This window comes from Mangifera indica, chromosome 19 (genome assembly GCF_011075055.1).
Source record: "Mangifera indica cultivar Alphonso chromosome 19, CATAS_Mindica_2.1, whole genome shotgun sequence".
In the NCBI taxonomy this organism is placed as follows: Eukaryota; Viridiplantae; Streptophyta; class Magnoliopsida; order Sapindales; family Anacardiaceae; genus Mangifera; species Mangifera indica.
Window position 1 is genome coordinate 9,249,536 of NC_058155.1, and position 19,054 is coordinate 9,268,589.

Below are 19,054 nucleotides of genomic sequence, written 5' to 3' on the forward strand. Positions count from 1 at the left end.
GAATGGGAAATAAAGATCTATAAATCTATTAATCAACTTCAGTATTCACAGTAATTCTCAAAGCAACAGGCTAACTTACATTACGTTCATGAGGACACCATTGGTTTACTTGAGCCTGTGAGCTACAATCTTCAGGCTACAGTTGTTTACTTGATCTCTTTCCAAGTGCAACACCAAATTCTCTCTGACTCTAGGCCGTTGCTAGGCTCTTTACATGAAAAGCAGAAAGCACATAGTGAAGAGAAAGAGGATGTCACAGTGGCCTTGCACATTGGCCCTCCTAATTGATTCACGCAGCTTCAATAATCTTAACTTGAAGGGAAATGCAGATGTGGCAGCTCAACAATACTGGTTACTGACTCCTGAACAAATACTCATTGGTTTCACTCATTTTTCTTGGCAATGTTTGCTTCAAGACCTTCAACCGCTATAACAATCTTCAGGTACATCCAATCACTGAGCAGTAAGCAATAAGGGGCTTATGCAATACCATTCTTTGATTAGTTTTAAAAATTAATGGAAAATGTTATGCCATGTATCTGGTTTTTACGTGTTTAATTTCCCTCTGTCATAAGGACCTGAATCACTGAACGGAACCCCAACAACAAGGTATATTAGGAGTTCCATGCTATTGCTGTGCAGAAGGGTTCAAAAACAACATCACCCAAAGCAAAGCCGCTAAAAGATTTCCAAACATTACAAACGCATTTCAAGAGGAAGCGTGGATACTCAAACCTTTCATGTGTCGCAAGTGTGGCAAATTCTTGGCTGTGAAAGGTAACTGGCGGACTCATGAAAAGAATTGTGGCAAGCGTTGGCTATGTGTTTGTGGGTCAGATTTCAAACACAAGAAATCACTCAAAGAACACATTAAAGCATTCGGCTCCGGCCATGGCCCTGTTGATGCTTCGTCTTCCCTTGTGTTAATATTGTTCAAAAACTACTACAATAAGGCATGGATCAATCGTAACAGTTGAATTTCTTTCTAGCTTGTTGATTTGGTTACAGTTCACGAGCGAACACCTAAATTAGTTTATTGATTAACATTAGCATAAATGCAACCCTAATTCCATTTAATACGCTGTTCATTCTCACTGAAAGGTAAACTGTATCGAGGTGCATCAAGACACAATTCAAACTCAAGGCTTCACTCTGAAAGTTTTAATTCTTGATTAGTTTTGTCAACCTTTTTTTTTCTTCAAAGTCAAAATTAATTAACCAAAACAGAATGCTTGGGGGCAAGATTCCAATCCTGTAAGATGTGTCTCTAGATTATGATCACCAACTGCAAACATTACTTGAGCCCTGTAATAACAATAATTATCTTTGTTCAGCCTGGGATTGACCTCTTGAAGACTCGAAGTTGTAAAATTCCCAAACTGAGGCATCGTGCCAATGAAAGGCGGCTCATGCATCGAATCCGTCAGACTTGAACCATGAGTTGACAGATTTATGGTAAATTCAACCATCAACGTGAGTCTAAGACTTAAAATCACAAAGGAAACTAATGAATTAAAACACTGTAGAAGAATCAAGAAAATGCTTAGTACACCTCAAAATAGAAATAAATAACGTGTTTTTACATTTAAAAATCCAACCTGTCAATCCTCGTCTCACTTGATCTAAACCATTAATTTTCCATTAGTAAAAACACAAAAAGCAAAAATTAGAGCCGTTGAAACTTGTTGTAGGATTTAAAAAAAGAGACTCATATTAAATAAAAATGAGTGGTATATAAATATAGTGGATTATACTTTAACACAAATAAATTAATTTTATGTAATATGAATTTTGATTTTCATATTTCTAAGTTCAATATATTTAGACAAAATTGAATAAAGAGATATAGAGAAAAACAAAGGGAAAGAAACCTTAGAGTTGAAAGCAAAGGGAGAAGAGGAATAACCTTTGTTTAAATAACCCTGCATCAATATAACAATTCAAATGAAACGGTGAGCATTAAACTCACTGTTTCACTTAAAACTGGCGATCTCCATTTTAACGCCATCGACAGATTCTTCTTTCAGCTTTAGCACCACCTTAACAAAGTTATAGTAGAAAAGTCATAATAGCCCAAACAGTATAAAGACAAACCCCTTTTCTGCTAATGTCAGCACATAATTGACAGTTTCCAATCATTCAAGGAAATTACGTTGAAAAATTCCATGTTAGTGAAGAGGTATTAAAATATATTGGATTTATAAATGTAGGGAGACTAAAAGGAAAATATTCCTTATCTAATAAATTATAAATGTAAAGATTGATATTCATATTACACAAAATTAATTAATTTGTGTTAAAGTTCAATCTCCCATATTTATATACTACTCATTTTTTTAAGTCTCTAATACTCTCTCTCAAATATAACTACCATAGGTTGTTGAACTCGTCATTTGGATGAGTCTATTTGAGTGCAATTATCATAGACTATTAGGTCTACTGTTTGAATTATGTTTTGATACCAAGTTTAAATATATTAAACTTATAAGTGTAGAGATCGAAACTCATATTACATAAAATCAATTGACTTGTGTTGATGTCTAATCTACCACGCTTATATTATTTTTATTAGATATGAAACTTTAGTCTTTAACACCCTCTTTCGAGTGCAACCACTATACGCTGTTAAATCAACTCTTTGGTTGGGTGTGTTGTCACTTGGTATAAGTATTTTTTTTTGTGTAATATGAATTTCGATCTTCATAATTATATGTTCAATATATTCTAATATGGTATTAAAGCTCAAAACAAAATGGGTGGGCCGAACAGCCTAAAAATGATCCGAGTCTAATATTCTAACTTGATCCTAATATCTATACTAAGTGATAATGCATCTAACAAAATAGATGATATAACAATCTATCACAGTTATACTTAACAACCTATCACATTTATATTTAAGAAAAGATATCTGAGAGTAGAATCTTATAACTAATAAAAATAAATAATATATAAATATGATAAATTAAAATTTAACAAAAATTAATTAATTTTCTATAATATAAGTTTCAATTCCTATATTTACAAGTTTATTATATTTTGAGGGGAGGTGGCCACTGATATATTCCGACGAGAAACTACCTTGCCTGGTGTTCTGTAATTGCTGTAATCCTCGCGTTATCGCAATCAAAATTAGTTGCTGACCAACTAAAAAAAATATGTATGTGAATAAGACAGAAAGCAAAGTGAACATGTCCCATTTACAAGAAGATTCTGTCACTGTGCAATTAATTACCGTCATTATAAATTACCTAAGGTATTTAATAGGTTTATTGTAATTTTCAATATGTATGCTAAATATTATTCTAGATTCTGTTCTTGAAGGCTAAAATCTAGCGTTCGGTAAGTCCTAAACCATAATTGAGTGCTCACAGCACACTCGGCTCTCCCTATACGAGGATGTATGGCGAATTACTAAGTTCAACCGTCAAATTTATAACATTGTGGACCATTATCGTTTTTCTAGCAAGACTCAGTGGTAAACGGCACCGTACGTACTGATTTTCGCAATCAGCTCAACAAAAACCTTATGTACTAACGAGTCGAAACCCAAAACTTTATAATGAATATTGTTGCTCCAAAGGAGGTTTGAAGGGCAAAAAAAGAGAGATATAAAGATTAAGAGCAGATAAGTTTTTTCAATAATATTTTAAGATCAAAATTTTAATTTATTTGATACAATAATTATAAAACTGATAATTTTTTTGTAAATTATTGGCCGCCACCAATCTAAGTCTATAGATTTCACGTCATGTCATTTAAAGAAAATTGACCTTATGACCACATATATCACATAAAGGTCTAAAAGAGGTGTGGGCTTTCGTTGAAGATAAACTATAATTTTATAAATGAATAGTATTATATGTATAATTTTATGTATAAATAATGATATGTTATTATATAATTGGATAATTAAAAATAAAAGATAAAACGATACCTAATCATATAGTAACATATCATTATTTATACACAAAAGTTATATATATAATATTATTGTCTATAAATAAGATTATACAACTTTTACCTCCAACAAATCTCACTGTTCCAGCTGCTACCAAACCCTAATAAGGTTACTAAATAAGATGGCTTATGCTAATCATATTATGATATTTTGCACATCAGTTCGATTAGGTTTAATGTTGGACCATACCAAACTGATACTCAATCATCTTGAATTTTCTGAATTAAATAGAATCAAATTGCAATTCTAAACTGAACAGTACTGATTAATGTTTTTCCGATTTAGTTAGGTTCTTAATAATTAATGGGTTTCATCATGATCTTCAGTAGAATCCGTGGAAATAAGGAAAAAAAAAGAAAAAGGAAAAGGAACTTTTTTTTTTCTGTGGGGAACCAATTTTAATTCCACAGAATCTCGAAAGTGATAACTCTTTCTACGACACCAAAAACACTTAAACATTCCATGATTAACAAAATAAAATAAAACTTCATTAATATATATATATATATATATATATATATATATATATATATATATATATATATATATATATATATATATATATATATATATATATATATATATATTATAAACACATATTAAATTATATATATAATACAGATTTATTTATATATTTAAAATGGATACATATAATTTTAATTTAATTAATATATATAGAGATCCGGTTTTAAACAACAAAACTCAAGTTTTAACTTTCAAAAACAAAAGTTTAGAGTTTAGGGTTTTCAAGGATAGTTCTATATAAAAATTGTATTCAAAATCTATGTTATAAAATCTGGATTCACCTGTAATTCATCTTACGTAAGTTGAGAATAATTTTAAAAAATTCACATATTGGCACTTGAATATTCTTGTAACTTTATATATTTGCTTTTGCTGAAGTTCAAATTCTAACTTTAAAGGCGATGGGTCCAATTCGGTTAAGTTGGTTAGGTTTTTTTTATACCAACCCTACAATTCTAGCTTAGATAAAATTGGAATTGTCAAAACCTTTGAGTGATTAGGGATACTGAAATTGATTGGATACCTGGTATGGAAGGCATTAGACTAAAGGATTTGCCAAACTTTTATCAGAACAACTGATGTGAATGACATAGTGGTAAATTTCTGCATCGAACGAACGGAGAATGCTTTTAATGCATCTGCAGTCATTTTCAATACCTTTGATGATTTAGAGCATGAGATTTTGGAAGTACTTTCTCCCTCTTTGCCGGCTATCTACACTATTGGTCTACTTCAGCATCTTCTGAATCAGGTTCCAGCTGATAAAGCTCTGAGTTTCATAGGATCAAACTACTGGGTCGAAGAGCCAAAGTGTATGGAGTGGCTATATTCAACGGAACCAAACCCTGTAATTTATGTTAACTTAGGGAGTGTAACCACCATGACTGATCATCAACTTATTGAATTTGCTTGAGGCCTTGCAAATACCAAGAAGACCCTTTTGTGGGTAATTAGGTCTCAAATATTGGAGGGTGAATCAGCAGTTCTTCCTCCAGAGTTTTTTAACAGAAATCAAAGAAAGAGGCTTCTTGACAAGCTGGTGTCGCCAAAAAGAAGTGCTAACTCACCCAGCCATTACTGGGTTTCTAACGCACTGTGGCTGGAATTCAACGATGGAAAATTTGTGTGGCTGTGTGCCCATGATATGTTGGCCATTCTTTGCTGAAGAACAGACTAATTGTTGGTTTTAAAAGAATAAGTGGGATGTTGGCTTGGAATTAAAATCTAATGCTAGCAGGGTTGAAATTGAAATGCTTCTGGGAGAATTGATGGATGGAGAAAAGGGCAAACAGATGAAGAAGAAGGCGATGGAATGGAAACTGTGGCAAAAAAGGCAACCACGGCTCCTAATGGGTCATCTTACAAGAATTTTGAGGAAGTGATTAACAATCTTCTTCTTAAACCAAGAAATAATCATGAAGATTGAGATATCAGATTTGATTTTGTTAAATCTTTGTTGCCAATAAATTTGCGACGTAGAAATAAGAACACCCTTCTATTATCGAGGCTAAGCTATGTACGTCGCATATATGATATTTCTTATTTATAATTTTGTATGCAGTATTTCAAAATTTTTATTCTAGAAATAATAATTTTTATTTGAAGAATTCATTACCAGAGACCGTGGTACTTTCCAAGGAAGAATGACATTTTCCGCCAACGAAAACATAAACATTAATTAACATCATTTACATTAAACAAATTTATTTCTTTTACAAACTTAAAAGTTAAGCGCTTCACTTTTATTTTTAATTGAAAAAAAATATAATTTGCCCTATTCCATATAACCGAAATATTATTATCAAATATAATATCGGCTAAATCACACCCAACATGGTATGATTTGGTCAAAATTACATCTAAGATGATATAATTTGAATAAATCTAGTTTGAATAATACTGTTTTCAGTATAATTTTGACAGAATCACATAAAACTTAGTTATGAACCGAGTTGATTTAATTTTAAAAGTCAGTTCAGATCAATATGAATTTGGATTGAATTCAAATCATGGAATATGGCTTGTCTGAAAATTGAGCCGAACTTGAAACAAGTTCAACTTGTGAGATAGCCATTGAACTTAGGTGAGTCATCCTTAGGACCCTTGCATCTTGAATACTTTGCTTTTACAAAAGCATATAAATAATTCCCAGACAAACATGGAACCATGGTGCAATAGTTTCTTACCTGGTGGATTCCCATTTTTACAAGGAAAAGAAATGTTCTTCAAATAATACATGATGGGACTTATCTCCTCTAGAAGCAAATTTGAGCACTCCATGATATTCACTTCTACATTATTAAATATGTGTGGTACTCTCTCGAAATATTAGTGTGCTCCCTTCAAATAATCATGTTATAAGAATGTATAACATGAATATGATCTTTTTTTTTGGACAATTTTTTTGACTTTTTGAATTATTCACATGGAAAATAATGATGTTGTTTGTTGGATAGTTCAATTCTTTCTCTATATAAGGACAATTATTTCTTTTGTTTAAAATCATCCATTGGGTATCAGAATTAAAATTATGTTTTATTTATATCTCATGTCTTTCTAGACTCTTTTTCTCGAGGGAACCTTTAATAAAATTATCTAGATGTATACTCTTGAGCAACCATCTATAATTTGAGGAGTATGTTTTGTGTTTGCTTCTTCACAAGGATCTTGCAAATTAGACTCTTTATCGTATTATCTCTTAAAATTAGAGTTTTAGCCTCAACCACAAATGCTAGCTTATGATAAAATTCAAACTATAAGACCATCTAGTGAATTATTCCAATATTTTCAAGAGTCTTAGCACCCTTATAATGTGAATACCTTGCTTTTAGAAAAGCATCTGAATAATTCTCAAACAAACATTGAACTATAGTGTAATAGTTTCTTACATGATGGATTCCCATTTCTATAAGAAAAAGAGATATTTGACTATAATACATGATGGAACTTATCACATTTTACTCTAGAAGCAAAGTTGGGCACTCCATGATATTTACCAATGCATTATTAAATATGTGTGGTATTTTTGACTTATTAGTGTGGTTTCCACCGGTGAACCTAGAAATGAAAAAAGGGGTTAAGGTTAGAATAACATAAATAAATACAAATATTTGTTTTAACAAAACATTCATTAACTAATATATTTATAATTGTCTTCGACATAATTTCATTTTTTGAAAATGTTGTAAAATGATTTTATTATCAATACTATTAAATACATTTTTTTACTAAATAAACAACTAGGGTTAGATCTGAATTGAGTTAACTTAGTTATAAGAGTCGACTAGACTCAAATTTATTTAGTTCAAATTTAAACCAAATTCAAATAGGAAAATTTGACTCGTTTTTAAAATTGACTCAAACTCAAGCTCAACTTGAATTCATAATTTAGATATGTTGTTTGGATTATCAATACTATCAAATACATTCTTTTACTAAATAAACAACTAGGATTATCAATACTAAATAAACTCAAGCCCACAAACTGGACTATTTTTTATTTTACTGAGACTCGAGCTAAAGAGTATTCAAACTCGGTTTGGTTCATATTCATCCTTATAAACAACTAAGTTATCATTTAATCATTGATAAATTCATTACACTATAAAACAACATATTCATACATTTTTTGATATTCTTGTTCATATCTATCCCCATAAACTACTCTATTATTCAGTCATTGATAAATTCATTAAACTACAAAACAATATATTCATACATTTTTTGATGTTCTATTAGAATATTATGATGTAATTTCATCAATGTGATTTTCTTTCTTTTTCCAAAACAATCTCAACATGGCTTCATTTTTAGGGTATTTTGTAAGAGTTGTTCTTTTTGAATTTTCGACAAAAGTGTGTTGAAATTTTTAACGGTTAACACTTGTAGAAATGGAGAGGAGGGGAGTGGTTAACAATGATTTTCATTCTGAATGTAAAGAGTGGGAGTAGAACTTTTTTTTTTTTTCAAAATGAAAAGAGAGACATGTATTATTGTACAATTGAAACTAATATGAGGGCAAAACTAAATCTTTCTAAATTTTTTAATTTTTTTGAAATGTCAAAGAAAGTCAAGTAACCATCATTGACCCCACCTTCATCAGTAGTAGTTAGTGGTATCTTCAAATTATAAAAAATGTGCAACATGTGTGTGGTCCTTTTTAGATAAACTTTTTTTATTTTTGAATTATTATCAAATAAAATAACGATGTTATTTATTGGATTGTTCAATTATTCTTCTATAAAATGAGAATCACCTTCATCAGTAGTAGTTAATGGTCTCTTCAAATTATAAAAAATGTGCAACATGTGTGTGGTCCTTTTTAGATAAACTTCTTTTTACTTTTTGAATTATTCTCATGTAAAATAACGATATTGTTTATTGGATCGTTCAATTATTTTTCTATAGAATGAGAATCATTTCTTTTGTTATATGTTTTATTCGAATCCTATGTATTTCTAAACTCTTTCCTTCGAGGAAACCTTTGGCAAAATTATCTAGATGTACACTTATTAGCAACCATCTATATTTCGAGAAAAATGTTTTGTGTTTGCTTCTTCATAAGGATCTTGCACATCGTATTCTCTATGATCCTAGATCTTGACAGGGAGTTGTTAGTCCTGCTTGAAAATGATTTTGTTTCCACTCTTATGATAAAATAGCTCGAGTTTAAAGAATTTTAGTGGTGTATGAAGACATTGTTATCCGTTGTTAGGCACTGGTGGGAATGCCCAGGCGGGAGGTTAGCCCTCATTGCCAATTAATACATTTAATTTCTGTTTTCAGAAACTGAACCCAAGACGCCTCAACATTAGACTTCTGAATGTCTTGGTTTCCCTTTAATTAATTTTTTGTTTCATATTATGCAATCGATCTTCAGGATTTCAATAATATAATTCTATTTATGAATGGCCCGTATGGTCGGGGTGGAGCACTTTTGCAAATAATTTTTTGTTTCATATAATTCTATTGATTCAACTTGTTTTAGTCAGAAGCACTTTGTTGACAACTTCGTCCAGATTCTTGTAAGATGACCCTGTAGGAGTAGTGGCATTTTTCGCCATCGTCCCCCATTCAATAGCTTTCTTTCTCATCTCTTTCCCTTTCTCTCCCTCCATTACCTCTCGAACAAGGGCTTCAACTTCATCTCTTTTAACATCGTTATCTATCTCCATCCCTACGCCCCACTCTTTGCAACTGTATCGGCAATTTGTTTGTTGTTCAGCAAAAAATGGCCAGCAAACCATGGGAACTCCACTGCTTATACTTTCAAGGGTAGAATTCCACCCACTATGGGTTAAAAATCCACCAATTGATGGGTGGCTTAAAACTTGTTCCTGAGGACACCAATTTGCTAATATACTCCTTTCTTTGGTCTCTGTCAGGAACTCTGGTGGGAGAATTGCTGTGTCACCAGCTACAAGGTCAGGCCGAATTACCCACAAAAAGGTTTGCTTGCTATTCGCAAGTCCCCAAGAAAACTCAATTAGTTGATCCACCGTCATGACTGTAATACTACCAAAATTTACATAAACAACTGAATTGGGTTCTTTTAAATCTAGCCATTCGAGACATTCAGTTTCTTCTTTCCATAAATTTGATCCTATCTGCTTGGTGTCGTTATCTGGGATCTGGTTGACCTGAAGATGCAGGGGGCCGATAGAGTAAACAGGCGGCAATATTGAAGCAAATGCACTTAAAACATCCTGCTCCAAGTCTTGAAACGTGTTCAAAACAATGGCAGAAGCCCTTTTAGCTCTTTCAGTCACCGATGGAATAAAATTTATCATAAAAGAATTAAGATCAGTAGTTCTTATAAAGGTGGGGATGTCTCTCAACCGGATATCTTTCATGCCTGGTATCCAATCTATAACCGTTTCTAAGTACCCATTTGTCAATAAACTCTCATCTGCATATAAAAGAAACAAAATAAATTTCACAATTTAAAGAACACCATAGTATTAGAGTGATTTACATTTTCCCACCCAAGGTTTAGCCTTAAAATCTTTTCCACCCCTATTTGTCATAAATAATATTTTCCCCCCAAAAATCAAACAACAATAACAATTTCTGACCCAAAATTAAACTTTGTTAATAAAACAATAGTATTAAAAAGTGAAATTACCATTTTATTCTTGTTTTTTAAATTTTCAAAATTATTATATAACTCTAAATTAACAAAAATTAACAATAACATTTTAAATATCCAAATTATATAAGAAGCAACTTAATTTTTTTTTCTTCCACTTTTATCCCTTCTTTATCTCTACTTATAGATAGAGGTGTCTTTATCGTATAATTATATATTAAGAGATAAATGATAATTTTTTAAAATATCAAGAGTATGAAAACTTTCAAGTGGTTATTTTCAATTTAAAAAATTTTTGGGATCTTTTAAAATTTTTGAGATGTTAGTTTGCCCCTAATAGTTTTAAAAGTGATAGTTACATAATCAAAGAATTAAATTAAATGAAACAGTATTTTTAAGGGTTAAATTATCGTGTTTAAAACATTTAGGTATGATGAAAAATTGTTGTTTTTTATTTTTAAAATTAATAGATAGTAAATTTACTATTTTACCTATATGTCGTTAGTTTTTTTAAACCAAATTTGAGTTTGGGTGGAAAAATCTTTTTATGCAAACTAGGGGTGGAAAGTTTTTAGACCAAACCTTGGGTGGGAAAATTGATTACTCGAATAATTATTACAGCCTCTTATGTGTTCATCTTTTTTTATTATTCTTGACTACGTATGCCAAGTTGAAAAATAAATGTTCTATAATTATTAATCATCATACCTTTGAGGGGTGTGTAGCCCTTTTCAATGAGTTGGCCATAGTGAACGTACGCCATGAAACCACAAGCACTTGTAGTCAAAACAAGGACTTCAGGGATGCCCAACTCTTCGGCTGCATCAAGAGTGAAGCTCATAACTCCATCAGAAACTATGCAACTCACCGGAGGAACATCGGAGGAGGGATCGTTTAGCCTATCAAGAAGGTTCTTAAAATGAGGCAAACAAGTTTTGCTGGTGGAGTCACATAGAGATGGTATGTCTTGCGTGGCGTCCACATCTGTGGCAGGGAGGCCATCGGGAATGGTTTCGAATCGAAAAGACGGGAGGCCAGTGAGAGAGTCGGCGCCTCTAGATTTAAGAAGGCGTTGATGGTTGAACTCAGTGTTAACAAAGGTGATGTGAAAGCCTTTGTGGTGAAGAATTTTGGCTAGTTTTAGCATGGGATTTATGTGGCCTTGAGCCGGATAAGGTATGCAAACCGCATGAGGCTTCTCAACTGCGGCCAACGAACCCATTTGCTCTCGATTATTGATTTCCCGCAAGCTCCGCCAAATTACACACAGAGAAATGAGAGTGTGTGTGTGTGCGTGTGTGTGATATATATATATATATGGATTTATGCTTTCACATCTTTCACTTGTTGATGGGTATTTCGTTATCTTTCATGCATGGAATCTCCACTGCTGTTAATGGGCATTTCGTATTTTCCATGGATGGATTCTCCATTGCTGTTATTTCACCAGTTGTGGACATGGTAGTGAAATACATAATCTATCTTATATCAAACACCTAATTTATTGTATTGTATATTAAATATTATATTCATCATTTCGTATAATACAATTATTAAAAAGTAAAATATTAAAAAATAATAAAAATTATAATTAATACATTATTATTTTAGAAAATATCTCAAATATTTTTAAAAAATTTTATATAAACTTTTATGATATCATCAATTTTTTTTAAAATATATTAATTTATATTAAAATAAATATAATATATTATAAGATATTGATCTTTATGGATGTGCAAATATATTGTCGGTGGAGACGATTGTTTCTAAAGTTGCTTCATGGTTGATACAGACAGTTTTTAAATTTCTACTTTTCTATGCAGTAAAACACTTTTTTATGAATTCCGGATTTCCAGCTCAATGTAGCACGTAAAAATTACGCGTGTTATTGGCAAGGCGGTATAATTTAGCGTTAAAGTGGTGGCAATGGCATTGACAACGCACCCCTACTTTTCAGATTTTCCATTACGCCAAATAACTTATTCCCACCCAAAGTTAAGTGAAAATCCGGAGTTACTATTAATTTTTAAAAGTTTAAATATTTATTTATTTTTTAGTTTTAATTATTATAATCATAAATAAAATCATCATTTAAAATTTTTACTTAAAAAAATTAGAAGTTATTTCTTTTTTGCCTCAAAATTTTATTTTGCCTACAAAATTTTAATTGTTATATTTAAAACCCAAATATAATTATAAAAACAAAAAAACTCTTTAATTAAATAATATTTTGCCTACAAAATTTTATTAAATAATTTTTCTATCCCTAGTTTATATTATTTTCAAAACAAAATTGAAAAAAAATTATAAATACAAATAAAGATAGAGATGTTAATTTGTATAATTGTATATTTTGGGATGAATTAAATTTTTTGAAAAATTTAAAGGTATTAATAATTTTTTTTCAAAAATTTTTTGAAAATTCATAAAAAGTTTTAGGGTTTTTCAAATTTTGTAATTTTAGTATACCCCCTTAATAATTTAAATATAATAATAACTATACCTAATAAAAAAACTAATATAAAGCAATAAATTTGGAACACTTGTCTTTTATATTTATATTATTATCTGTTTTACATGATAAGAGTATGTGCATTTAACGGTTGGGATTTTGGGATAGAAATCAACGGTAGGAATAAATTTAAGGAGTTTCAGCCAATAGAATTGCAACACTTGAAGGGAGTTTTTGTCATTTCACACAGAATTAATAAAAATCTTCAAATAAAATAACACTTTTTTTGTCTGAAAATATTCTCAGTCGTTTAAAAATTAAACGAAGGAAAAACAAAAGGAAAAGGAAGAGTCAGGTCATTTCTTCCTTTTCCTTTCCGATTCTTTAGAGCGAGCAAGTGTTCTTGTAAGGTTACAGTTTGTGTGAAAATCGTCGAAGGAATCACAACAACAGCAAAGACACCAACAACAATTTTAAAGACACAAACAAAATTAGTCTAGAATGTTTTGTCGATTGTGTGTTAGTGAAGAACAACATTGTCAACAACACTTAAGACCCGATTTAGTAGTTTTCTCATGCCACATTAGATATCTATATGGTGTGGTGTACATAAATTTCAGGCTGAAATTAAACGGTCTAAATTTAAAATTTAAAATAAATTAATCTACATGCCTCAAACATTTATTTACAGTTTTCATGTAGATTAATTAATCTACATGTTGAAATGGGATCAACACCAGTAACGATTTACATTCATAAAGTAAATCAATAAATAAGATATTTTAGTTATTATACTAGAAAAATAAAGGGATATTAATTAAAATAGGCAAAAAAATTTTCGCTTATACCTTTTTAGGCAAATGCACAGTAGTTTTACTTTTATAAACAAAACTTTTTGTATCTCCAAAAATACCCTTTCAACCCTGTATACGTAAGCACTGGAAGAAAGGTTTGAGTGCGTGGGTGTGCGCAGAGTGTGTGGGTGCATGCGGAATGCGTGGGTGTGTACGGAGTGCGCGCAGAGTGCGTGAGTGCGTGGTGCGTGCAGTGTGCGCACTGTATATAGTGTACAGTGAGTGCACAGTATGCAAACAGTGAGTGTGCAGTGCGCGCACAGTGCATATGCAGTGCGCGTACAGTGCCTATGCAGTGTGCACACTGTACATATATTTTATATATATATATATAATATTATATTATTATATATATTTATTATATTATAATATTATATATAATATATAATAATATAATATATATATTTAAAAATTATTATTATTATTTATATATATTATATTAAATATTATAATATTTAATATATTTTTTTATATTATTTAATATATATATATATATATTTAAAAGAAAGGGTGCGCGCACTGCGCGCGCACCCTCACACTTTGTTTATATATATTAATCAGGGTGCGCGCACTGCTCACGCACCACACGCACTGCGCTCACCGCATGCACCACACACGCATCGCACGCACTCTGCACGCACTCACGCACTTAAGTTTTCCTTCTAGCGCCTACGTATACAGGGCTGGGAGGATATTTTTGGAGTTATAAAAAGTTTTGCTTATAAAAATAAAACTACTATGCGTTTGCCTAAAAAGGTATAAGCAGAAAAAATTTTACCTATTTTAATTATTATCCCAAAAATAAATGAATCATCATTTAAACTCTAAATTAACAAGAGACATTAATAAATTGGCGCTTTTCTCTCCTTCGGACTCTCACCTCTCATATTTCGCCAAAAGGCATAGAGGGTAGCTCCCTACTCAGAAGCAGTGGGGAGCAGAATACATGAGACCAAGGCGCTTTTAAGCCCCTCTAGTTCAGAATAATTTGGATAAGGGATGACAACGAGGAAATGCAGACAAAAGATCTCAATTTTTGTCCCCGTTATAAAGGTAATAAGGATTTCTTGTCAGCTACTAAAGACAAATTCTTTTTTTGTCTCTGTGAAAAGAAATTTCATTTTTATACCTACAAAAAAAAATATTTTTCTCGTACTCTCTAAACGTAACATAAATATATTAAATAATAAAATTAAATAAAATTAAAATCAATCAACTATTTTAAATATCACAAATATCATATATATTAACAATTTTATTATGTACAATAAAAACTTAAATAAATTTAAAAAACATAAAAAATCTAAAATTATAAAAATTTATTAATATTTTAAATAAGAATACAAAGGGACGAGAATGGGGCTAAAACGGGAAGAGAATACATATATCTCTGTCTCTGATTATGAAGATTTTTTTTATTCTCATCTCCTTGTCCATTTCTATTAAAGAATTTTCCCTCCTCATTAGGGTTTGAGAGGGTCAAAACTCTTAAATTTGAATCAAAATTATTATCTCTAACTTAGATTTGTATTAGGGCGGTTTGAAGGAAAATCAAAATCATCGAAGACACTGAAGATGCCAACTTTGGTACCCATCCCACCAAGGAGAAAAAGACTGGTTGACCCATCCTACCTTGTGGAAAGAATAAACCGTCTAACATGTCCAGCCCTACCATAAATTAGGTTAGTAGGTTTTCAAAACTTAACCTATGAAACTTTGTCAATACAAAGAAGTCTTTTCTCCTTGTAAAAACGTCATTTTAACATTCTCATGCGCATAATTGTCAATATCCTAGTAGGGGGGATCTCAATCCCTGTTCTTATCACTATAGAAAATATTAATCTTTATCACCGTTATAAAGATAACAAAAATTCTTTGTTCCTTCACTACGAAGAAAAATATTTTCTTTATCCTCTCTCTGTCTCTACAGGTCAAAATCTCCTCCTGTACCTATAAAGAAAAATCTCTTCCTCATACTTATAGGAAAAAATCTTCTCTCCATATTTTATAAACACAATATAAATATATTAAATAATAAAATTAAAATCAATTTATTATTTTAAATATCACAAATATTATATATTAAATACTTTAATATGCATAATAAAATTTAAATAAATTTAAAAAATATAAATAATTTAAAATTATAAAAATATGTTAATATTTTAAATAAATATATTAATATAAAAAGATAAGAATAGGAACAAATCGAGGAAGAGTCACATATATCTTTGTTACTATTTTTATCAAAAAAAAATTTCTCAGTTAAAATTAAAGAAGGTCATAGTTCTTTAAATTCAAATCAAAATTATTATATCTAATTTGGACATATCTTCGAGAGGTTGAAGAAAGATCAAAACCCATAATCAAAGACACTAAAGATGTCAACTTGGGTACCTATCCTATCAAGGAGAAAAAGACTAGCTGGCCTACCCGACCTTAAGGAATAGACCCGACCTAGCTTGTCCAGCTCTACCATAAATTAGGCTAGCAGATTTTCAAAATTTAACACATGAAACCTTGTCAGTAGATCAGCCTTGCAAAAAAGTCTTCTCACCTTGTAAAAATTGTCATTTTAACATTTTTACGTGCATAAATACCTTATGATATAATAAAATAGGATATAAATAAAAAATTATATGTATTATAAGATATATCAAACTAATATAATATAATAATGTAACATATAATATAATATATATTATCAATACATTTTAAAAAAAAAATGATGATATAATAGAAGTATATATAAAAACTTTTAAAATTTTAAAAATATTTGAGATATTTTAAAAAATGATAATATATCAATTAGATTATTTTATTATTTTATTAATATTTTATTATTCAAAAATATATCATATAATACTCAATATATAATATAAAAAATTAAAATTTTAATATATAATATAATATATAATTCAATTACCATATTCATATTCATAGGAATACCCAGGCGAGGAGGTTAGCCCTCATTGCCAATTAAATTGATTAATTCATTTAATTTCTACCTTCAGGAACTGAACCGAAGACGCCTCAAAATTAGAGTTTCGAATGTCTTGGTTTCCCTTTAACTAATTAAAATTGTCTCATATTTTGCAATCCATCTTCAGATTTCAATAATGTAATTCTATTTATGAATGACCAGAATGGTTGGCATGGAGCCATGGGCAAACATTTCAGAAAAGCATGGGTTACAAGAAAGACAATAAATAATTCATAAATCAAAGACTAGGTCCAATTACATGGTGTCACAACAAGGAAGAAATGTAAAGTCGGCAAGACGCATTTATTGATTCAACATGTTTTAGTCAGAAGCACTTCGTTGACAACCTCCTCCAGATTCTTGTAAGACGATCCCGTAGTACCAGTAGTGGCATGTTTCGCCATCTCCCTCCATTCAATAGCTTTCTTTCTCATCTCTTTCCCTTTCTCTCCCTCCATTAACTCTCGAACAAGGGCTTCAACTTCATCTCTTTTAACATCGTTATCTATCTCCATCCCTATGCCCCACTCTTTGCAACTGTATCGGCAATTTGTCTGTTGTTCAGCAAAAAATGGCCAGCAAACCATGGGAACTCCACTGCTGATACTTTCAAGTGTAGAATTCCACCCGCTATGGGTTAAGAATCCACCAATTGATGGGTGGCTTAAAACTTGTTCCTGAGGACACCAATTTGCTAATATACTCCTTTCTTTGGTCTCTGTCAAGAACTCTGGTGGGAGAATTGCTGTATCACCAGCAACAAGGTCAGGCCGAATTACCCACAAAAAGGTCTGCTTGCTATTCGCAAGTCCCCAAGCAAACTCAATCAGTTGATCCGCCGTCATGACTGTAATACTGCCAAAATTCACGTAAACAACTGAATTTGGTTCTTTTGAGTCTAGCCATTCGAGACATTCAGTTTCTTCTTTCCATAAATTTGATCCAATCTGCTTGGTGTCGTTATCTGGTATCTGGTTGATCTGAAGATGCAGGGGACCGACTGAGTATACAGGTGGCAATATTGAAGCAAACGCACCTAAAACATCCTGCTCCAAGTCGTGAAACGTGTTCAAAATAATGGCAGAAGCCTTTTTGGCTCTTTCAGTCTCCGATAGAACAAAATTCATAATAATAGTATTAACATCAGTAGTTCTTATAAAGGTAGGGATGTCTCTCAACCGGATATCTTTTATGCCTGGTATCCAATCTATAACCGTGTCCAAGTACCCATTTGTCAAGCAACTCTCATCTGCAAATAAAAGAAGCAAAATCATTATATGTATGTGATATTTTAAAGAATACTGTAGTATTGTTAAACATAATTGTACTACAGGTAACATACCTTTGAGGGGTGTGTAGCCCTTTTCAATGAGTTGGCGATAGTGAACGTAGGCCATGAAGCCACAAGCACTGGTAGTCCAGAAAAGGACTTCAGGGATGCCCAACTCTTCGGCTGCATCAAGAGTGAAGCTCATAACTCCATCAGAAACTATGCAACTCACCGGTGGAACATCGGAGGAGCGATTGTTTAGCCTATCAAGAAGGTTCTTAAAATGAGGTAAACAGGTTTTGCTGGTGGAGTCACATAGAGTTGGTATGTCTTGAGTGGCGTCGACATCTGTGGGAGGGAGGCCATCGGGAATGGTTTCGAATCGAAAAGCTGGGAGGCCAGCGAGAGAGTCGGCGCCTCTAGATTTAAGAAGGCGTTGATGGTTGAACTCAGTGTTAACAAAGGTGATATGAAAGCCTTTGTGGTGAAGAATTTTGGCTAGTTTTAGCATGGGATTTATGTGGCCTTGAGCCGGATAAGGTATGCAAACTGCATGAGGCTTCTTAACTGCGGCCAACGAACCCATTTGCTCTCGATTACGGATTTTGCGCAAGCTCTGGCAAATTACACACAGATAAATGGGAACAGGTTTATCAGTTATGTTGTGAGAGACACTTTGCAAACGGCCAGTTTTATAGCCAAGTGAGAGGCAAGGTGAAACGGTGCCTAAATCTAGCCGACTCCCCAGGAGAAAGAAAAGTCAAAAAAATACCACAGTAAAATAAATAAAAATGGACTTTTCTTCTGAAAAAATTAAATTATGTCAGTAACAGTGTCGTCCTTACTTGGCAATAATATGTCAACCATCAACATTTGACTTGAGTATGGTTTCTCTATGCACCACTTTCATATATATGG

The 19,054-nt window shown here is 31.7% G+C and overlaps 2 protein-coding genes, 1 long non-coding RNA gene and 2 pseudogenes across 3 annotated transcripts; 3 read left to right on the forward strand and 2 right to left on the reverse strand.

Annotated features, from left to right (window-relative positions):
• The first annotated feature begins 88 nt into the window (after positions 1-88).
• Positions 89-1,697, forward strand: LOC123202904 (annotated as a pseudogene).
• Positions 1,698-4,887: 3,190 nt separating this feature from the next.
• Positions 4,888-5,961, forward strand: LOC123202905 (annotated as a pseudogene).
• A 2,980-nt stretch (positions 5,962-8,941) lies between these two features.
• On the forward strand, positions 8,942-10,042 carry LOC123202972. Its single transcript, XR_006499103.1, has 2 exons — positions 8,942-9,227; positions 9,871-10,042. It is a non-coding gene; the product is annotated as an uncharacterized LOC123202972 (long non-coding RNA).
• On the reverse strand, positions 9,398-11,832 carry LOC123202971 (7-deoxyloganetin glucosyltransferase-like). Its single transcript, XM_044619121.1, has 2 exons — positions 11,283-11,832; positions 9,398-10,394 (listed from the first exon to the last, which is right to left on the reverse strand). Exons 1-2 carry the CDS (start codon positions 11,794-11,796, stop codon positions 9,460-9,462), a joined length of 1,449 nt encoding a protein of 482 aa, XP_044475056.1. The 5' UTR covers positions 11,797-11,832; the 3' UTR covers positions 9,398-9,459.
• A 5,156-nt stretch (positions 11,833-16,988) lies between these two features.
• LOC123203637 (7-deoxyloganetin glucosyltransferase-like) lies at positions 16,989-18,821 on the reverse strand. The gene is made up of 2 exons (XM_044620077.1): positions 18,209-18,821; positions 16,989-18,115 (listed from the first exon to the last, which is right to left on the reverse strand). The coding sequence occupies exons 1-2, from the start codon at positions 18,720-18,722 to the stop codon at positions 17,178-17,180; spliced, it is 1,452 nt and encodes a 483-aa protein (XP_044476012.1). The 5' UTR covers positions 18,723-18,821; the 3' UTR covers positions 16,989-17,177.
• Positions 18,822-19,054: the final 233 nt, after the last annotated feature.